The sequence below is a fragment of the Etheostoma spectabile genome, chromosome 12 (assembly GCF_008692095.1).
Source record: "Etheostoma spectabile isolate EspeVRDwgs_2016 chromosome 12, UIUC_Espe_1.0, whole genome shotgun sequence".
NCBI lineage: Eukaryota > Metazoa > Chordata > Actinopteri > Perciformes > Percidae > Etheostoma > Etheostoma spectabile.
This window is the reverse complement of record NC_045744.1, coordinates 26,204,783-26,212,477: the sequence shown is the minus strand read 5'-3', so window position 1 is coordinate 26,212,477 and position 7,695 is coordinate 26,204,783. Positions and strand designations below refer to the sequence as shown.

The 7,695-nt window shown below is 41.0% G+C and overlaps 1 protein-coding gene across 2 annotated transcripts in view; it reads right to left on the bottom strand.

Moving 5' to 3' along the window:
- The window catches only part of zgc:154006 (occludin), a 14,389-nt gene extending 7,425 nt beyond the window's left edge, over positions 1-6,964 (bottom strand). For both annotated transcript variants that reach the window (XM_032531464.1, XM_032531463.1), the window contains exons 1-4: positions 6,771-6,964; positions 4,571-5,147; positions 3,025-3,228; positions 2,784-2,945 (exon numbers count right to left, since the gene is read on the bottom strand). In XM_032531464.1, coding sequence (XP_032387355.1) covers positions 2,784-2,945; positions 3,025-3,228; positions 4,571-5,119 — 915 coding nt within the window. In that variant the 5' untranslated portion in view covers positions 5,120-5,147; positions 6,771-6,964. The remainder of the gene's footprint in view (positions 1-2,783; positions 2,946-3,024; positions 3,229-4,570; positions 5,148-6,770) is intronic.
- Positions 6,965-7,695: the final 731 nt, after the last annotated feature.

Sequence of the window (7,695 nt, the reverse complement as noted above, 5' to 3'; positions counted from 1 at the left end):
TACTCAAATTCTAGTCAGAATATGAATGAACTTCCCGACCTCAAATGTTGTGGGCGGGGCTAAGTTCGTCCGGCATCTATAGGCTGGCACCTAGGCTACCCATACATAAGATTGGGCATCAAGAAACGGTTCCAACTTGGAATTGTTTAAAAAATCCAATTCTGAAATAGTTTCTTTATTGGAATCGTTTTGAATCGTTTCAAATCCGATCGGTTCTAAAATTCAACACGCGTAAGTTCTGGTTTCCGTAGCGGCCACTGTCCTTCCAGACTCTTGTTGCGTTGCAGCCATGGAGCGCAGTAAGCTGCACTCTAACGTGTGGCTTTATTTTACGTTGAAAACCACCCCGATAAAACTGTAAATCCCCACTGAATCAAATCTGTTTTAAATGTGTTAACTCCAACCTTGAAAGATATATAGAGAATCTATAAGAACCGGAATCAAAAAGAAGATTTGGGATGGGAATCAAAATTGTTAAGATGAAAACAATACCCAACCCTACCAACACCCGTCCACAGTATGACAGCGTCACAGAGCCAATCATTCCCAGGGTGCCTGGGAATGATTATTTAAACTCAAATGTGGTAGGCTACACAACAAGTAGCTTACTACTTTGAAGAATAACTGCTATGAGCTATTTTTATTTTAGTGACAAGCTGCTCTGACAACCAGATAAAACTCGTTTTGTTATGCTGAGTTGTTAGACGGACGGTTGCAACAATGACTTCTCCCTTATTACATATACAGGAAAATCAGAAACCAATTTCATTTATTTTTGCAAAAGAGTAAAAATAAAATAAGTGTTCTAATAAAATTTAATAATCTAATCTTTCCATGTCTACTGGGTTTTTTGCCTAATTATAGATAGGTAAATAGTATTGGTATAGCGATTTAATTGCAACCTCCAAGAGCCGCCGAGAGGCTGAGCCAGGGAATAATCACCTGTTGACGCGCCGTTGGAAAAATGGAATAGATGAAGAAAGCTTGTGATGAAACTGCAATAAACTTGCGGTCAAAAACCCAAACTCACCCCGCCATGCAGGTGCAGAGGTGTATAAATCAGACCAACCCCCATGATGGCCTATGTGATGTAATGGGTGGAAACTATAAACCATCCAAAAACAAACACAACATTCATGGCTCCTATAATTGGTAATCAAAAGCAGTCCTGATATTCACATGTGTGAAAGTTCAGGGGATTAGAGGACCCAAGCGCAGAGAGCAGGCAGGTAGGCAGGAGAAAGTTTGTGTCTAGGATTTCTTAACAAAAAAAAACATGGTTTGGGGTTTGAATCCGACTTGTGGCCCTTTGCTGTGTGTCAACCCCAATCTCTCTCCCCCTTGTCACTTTAATAAAAAGGGAAAAGCCCCCCAAAAAAGCCCCAAAAAATAATCTTAAAAAAAAACAGGAAAACACAAAAAGGGATCCAAACATGCAAAAAAACAACAACACAAAGAGTACAAACCAAGGTAGGCAACAAACTAAGTCCAAAATCCCAAAAGTCCAAAGAGAAAAGGATAACCAAAAACAGGAACACAGAACCCCCAGGGGAGGATTCGCTGACCGAAACACACTGACAGGACAAAATGATCTGACACAAGACAAGGGGAACACACGAGGGACAGGTGATACAGCAGGTGAGATACGTTAGGGTGAGGCGGGACAATCAGACAGGCGGGAAAACACATCCCCCCACTCAAACTAGTCTAGTATGTGATCAAAGATACATGGCAGACAAGAGAGATATCTACCGTTTTACAGAGGAGAACTGGTTTGAGATTTGGCATTTATTTGGGCCTTTTTTTGAAGAAATGTAAATAGTATGTGCTTTATATGAGTTATAAAGTTTATTATGTTTATTTTTTGCATATAGGAGAACTGTTTTAGACAACACAAATGCTTGTGTAGCATTGCTGTGGGTGTAATATCAATAAATATGACATTATTATGTTGAATATTGGCATAAGTAAATGTCACGAGGGCAAAAGCGTCTGGACTTTCTTTGAAAAAATGCATGTATTTTGTCAACTGTATAAGTTATGATGATTATTTCTTCACAGTGTGACTCCCAAGACATATGAGAAGTGTTTTAGAGAGGAAAATGGCTTAGAGGGAGAGGTTTTACTGCTCTGTGTGGGGTATCAATACATATCTGTGAAAGTCATGTTCCGTTTATTTATTTGTCTTTAAGGTCCTACAACCATTTTTAACATTCAAGTGACCTCACTGCAACCCAAATATTCTAATACCCAGTTTGTCCTTAAAAAATGATGTTCATATCTTGACTGTAGACAACAGGGTTGATGTTTTACAAGCTTTTTTGTAAAATAAATCCAGACGGACAATGAACTGTATAAATGACCTGCTCCTGAGCCGTTTCCTTTAAGAGGCAACCGTAAAACATTGCTTACTGCTCCTTTTTTATATGGTTTCTATGCCGCTGTTATCACTGGTCTGGTTAATGATCACACAGAGTGAAACCTGGGAGTGCCGAAGACAAACAGCGGCCTTCTCTGAGTCAACAGCAGCGCATTCATGTGAGTCTTCAACCAAATGGTCACTAGGTAAGAGCTGAGAGACTTGATGATGTGTGTAGGTCGGCCCTGAGCTTTAAACCTACAGGTCACTTGAAAAGAGCAAACATGAGGTTGTAAGCTTTTGTTTCGTTGTCTGTAAGTAGTATATCATCCGAACTCACTCATAAACACAAACGAAATCCAGCCGTTCATCCTCGGTTAATATATGGAGAAATAAATGATAAAACATAAGAGACATTACTCACCCAGTCCTGTACATCCTGGCCCTCTGACGACCTGAGCAGAAACTCGTCCCAGTAGATGTTAGCTTTGCCATGGCGCCAAATCTTGCTGCGGGTCTTGTAGGCGTAGTAAGCAGACAGGGACAGGGCTAACACCACCATCAGCCCCAACACTAAGGCAACCGCCTGAAGAAAGAGAGTAAATCATGGATCAGGATGGAATTAAATAGAAAGGACTAAAACAAAATGGAATAATCCCACTAACCTCCTCGGGATCCATGTAGCAGTAGTGGTACAGGTATTGATTGTACATGGGGAACCCCCCTGGAAAACCGGCCCCAACGCTGCCGCTGAGGCTGGGACTGCCCTGGATATTCTGGCACATCATCAGCATGGGATTGTATAGCATGCTCTGTGAGCTCTGAGACATCGGGTTCACCCCGATCACAAAGATGATGTCGATGATGCCCTTAAAGTCAAAAGAGAAGTACAAAAAATGAAATGCATTCAACGTTATCTTTGAATGATTCCACCTCTGAGACACAACCAGTGTTCTCATGTCAGTTTTGTGCCATGCATAGTTAGTCCAGTGTTAACTCTGAATGTCACTTGACTTCCTTAATGTTCTTTTTGAATTAGGACGCTGGGGTGACTTGTAACTATAGGTGTCACGATTTAGATTTTAATATCATAAATCGATCAAAATGAAGATCGGCAAATCCCCCAGTGTTTTTTTTTCTGTCTCCACTCCAGATGTACTCCCCAGATGTACTTGCGCACATCCGAAGAAAATGACAACAGACAAAGCGTAGCTTACCGGCTGGTAGCATGCAGCTAAAGACACACTGGAAAGTTAGCTTAGCGGTAGCCTGCAGCTGCTCTTTACCAGACACCATGGCCATTGCCTGAGTCTGAGATAACGGAGAAACAACAGAACTGGAAAATCCTCCTGCTTCAACATAGGTAAAGCATGTTCCAAGGTGACTCCATTGTGCGTTCATGTCCATCTCATTAAACTAATTTTGAGATAGAAACTTTTGTTGTAAAGGGCCCTCCTGCCAGCTCGAGGCTCTTATTGTGGCATTGCCGTCACTGCTGAAAAGAAAATATTTAAATCGAAAGTGTACTTGAATCGTGACTCTGGAAACTGAAAGTCAAATTGAGTCGTAGATTTGGAGAATCCCTAATAGTGACACATCAAGCTTAAAGCTGCGCTAATCAACCTTTTTACATAGGCTACAGAAACAATGGATCAAATATGTAATGGGAAAGGTGTCACCCCAAGATAACCATCACCCTTCTCTGTAGTTCCCCTCAACACTGCGGACTCATTAGCCTCTTTTAGCACATTGTATTAATTTTCTGGCCTCAACTTTATTGTTTTGGTTCATTCTCACCATTTTTAACGACTTCATTTCCAGACAGCAAGCAGCTATGTGCAAAAAAAGCTCTTATAAACCGACTGTACACTGCCTGCTCAGGAGGGCATCAAGGGCAGATAGACACAGTTAATGACTAGCTGGTGAACATAGTGGCGCATGTAGCAGCTCCACAGACAGATATTTCCTTCTGGAGCTGGTGGAGACCAAAACAGAGCTAAAAGGAGAGTGAATATTTGAATCAAATTCATCAGATGGCCATAAATATGGCCTCAAATGTGTCTTTTTCTTCATGTGCTGGATGTGTAATAAGCAACTGTTTTGCTGTTCTTACTGTCTTAACCCTCACCTAATTGCAGCATGTTGCCGTGTGTGTATAATGCTTAAAGTCATCCTGACAAGAGAAGGGAATCGAAATTTGGTTAGACTCACCTGAAGGACAGCTAAGATGATATCACAAATGAACACGGTGAGGTAGAACCTGCATCCCCTCATGATCCGTGACTGTGAGAAACTCCCCACCAGGAAGCCCAGTGAAACCAGGAAGTTAATGGCCGCCATGGAAATCATGGCCGACTTGGCAGACTGTGGCGTCATGTAGGAGCTACCGTAGCCGTAGCTGCCTCCATAATATCCCGACTCCATCCCCGCGATACTCCCCATAGCCCCGACACCGTAGCCCCCGTACCCAAATCCATTAATGTCCCACACCAAGGTGGAAGCCACGCAGGCAAAGATGATGAAACACATGAGGACTGTAGCTGCTTGGAAGGTTTTGACGAAACCAGGGGGAGAAAACCAGCGGTAGAAGTGTTGAGGCTTCTCCTCAATGTAGTTGGAGCCCGGAGGGACATTGTAGGTGTAGGGGACATAATGGCTCTGGGGTGAGTGGACGCTCCTTGGGGGATAGAAGCTGTGGGAGTGAGTGCTGTAAGGCGGGCTGTACACAGGGGGGCTATCGTAGTACCGAGACTCATACATGGTTTAGAGGATATCACTGCAAATCCACCTAGAGGAGGGAGGGAAATAGGATTAAATAAATTTATGGTAAAAGCAACGTCCTTGTCATCACTTTAAATCACTTAAACATGTTTCACCACTTCAAAGAGAGCTATTTAAGGTGATACAGTCTTATTCTAACCTTGAGTTTTCTCAATCCTCTAGAGTGATGCCTTGATAAGTAAACTGACTACTAAAAATTGACAATATGAACGCAGGAAATAAAATACTCTAAATGCCTGACTGACCTTTCAGCACTTTTCTTAATTTGGCGTGAGCCTTTTTTGCTGTCTGGCATCTGTGGTGGAATAAAACAGTAAAAGTACATTTACTCAAGTACTGTACTTAAGTACATATTTGAGGTACTTGTACTTTACCTGAGTCTTTTCTTTTCATGCCACTTTCTACTTCTACTCCGCTACATTTCACAGAGCAATATTGTACTTTTTATTGTACTATTCCACATTAATCTGACATCTTTAGTTACTGAATTACTTTACATTCATATTTTTGCACACAAATAGTTATAGTTACAAATAGTTCAACAATATACAGGCCTACAAATCCAGCTGGAATGATTAGCTGATTAAACACTTAGTGGATTGACAGAACAGTTTGGATCGTTTCCAGTTTCTAAAATGGGAGGACTTTTCAGCATTGAGTACTTTTACTTTTGAAACATTGAGCATCATACCTTTTCCTGATGATAGTTACATACTTTCACATAAATAACAATGTAAATGCAGGACTTTCACCAGTAATAAAATAGTTTTACAGTGTGGTATTACTGAAGTAAAGTATCTGAATGCTTCTTCCACCAGTGTCCACCATGAACCTCTCTGCCCTTCATCACCTCAGCCAGCCACCCCCCCAGTGCAGACCTACGCTTCATCACTCCAGAGGAACACAACCCAACAGGCTTCAATAATTCATACAGACAGCAGATCAGAGGCAGCCTGGGCAGCCATGCATGAAGCTCGGCCCTGTTCTGGCCTCCCCTGCTCCGTTACCTCTCAACCTGCTCACTCAGAGAAAAAGGGGAAGCTCCAAAATAAGACCGGTCAGCTGTGGCAGAACTGTTTGTCTGTATCTTTTAATCCTTTCCAGGGTTTCCATTACTTTTCAATTTTGCTCTTAGAAAGTCAGAATCAACTAAACAGAAAGAACTTATATTTCTTGATAACTTCTAGATTCTAAATCCTCTATCAATCCCACAATGGGGAAACTCACTCTGTTGCAGCAGCAAGGAGTATGGGAAAAGTACAGGACACTCAAAAGATAAACAAACAATAAATAAGTTTAAGAAAAGAGAATAAATAGCAACATGTAAATTGTAATTTTTTCCTCTCTCGGTTCTTTAACTGTAATTAATCTAAACTTGACAAAAAAATGAAAACAAATTAAGATTAAATTCAACTTCCGACTAAATATTGAGCTTCTGTCCACTCTATTCCAAGTGATCTGACCACTTTAGTCATTTCTAAAGGCTTTAAACCACATGTACAGCATGCTTTAAACTCCCATCATTATTACTTCTGCAAACATGCAACAGGTCAGATAACTGATCAACAATAAAAAAATGACACATTAACAACTTAAATAATGAAATGATCCGTTACCCACTTACCGTTACCCAGGTAGGCTACAATAGAAAACCTTCACTTTGCAGCCGTCCAGCTCAGCTGATCTGATATCGCGTCATTCATGTGCGTCTCCTCTTTAACAGCACACTGCCCTTTTTATTCCTCAGCAACAATCAGAAATCGAGTCATTTCCCATTATGTATCATTTTTCTTAACCAAAAGCCCGTGAGTGAAAGGTGTGTGTGAGCGGGAGCACAGTTCACCTGATATGGACCCGGCGGCATCACGTGGTTTCTTATAGATCCCCTATAGGTTACAGCTGGTCTCAGATGAAAGAGTAAAGCCTAGGCCTACTCTCAGTCCAGTTCATATAGGAAAGGTTGGACTAACCTAACCTAACATTACATATACTTTTTAAATGTATAGAAATGTATTCTTGGGCAAATGCTGTTTAAACAAACATGAAGTATTTGAAGTTTTTTTTCTCTGAACTTTTATAGTGTGTACAGGTACGGATGATTAGGGCCACATGTGAAAAATGTATTTGAGTTTGAAGTCACAATTCTAGGAATAAAAGTCATAATTCGGAGTTTAAATGTCATAATTTCGAGAATAAAGTCTGACTTTTTTCTCTGGATTCTGACTTTAAACTCAGAAATTATTGAGTAAGTAAAGGCAGTGCCATACGTTTTGCAGCATTACTGCAATGCTGATATCAGTCTGCAGTAAATTTTTCTTAAAACTAAACCAGCCATATGACCAAAAAAGGCCAGAATCACAGAGCAGTAAAGAGACAAAACACATTGATAATGTTATTTAGGCACTCATTTATGAGCTCAGGTGGCTAACACTGCTATGTCCACACAGAAAGGCAGCGTACAGCACGCATTTTATTGCACACACATTCTCTGGCAGAAGGGACACAGAAAATGTCAACAGTCAGTTCATGTGTGTGTGTGTGTGTGTGGGGGGGGG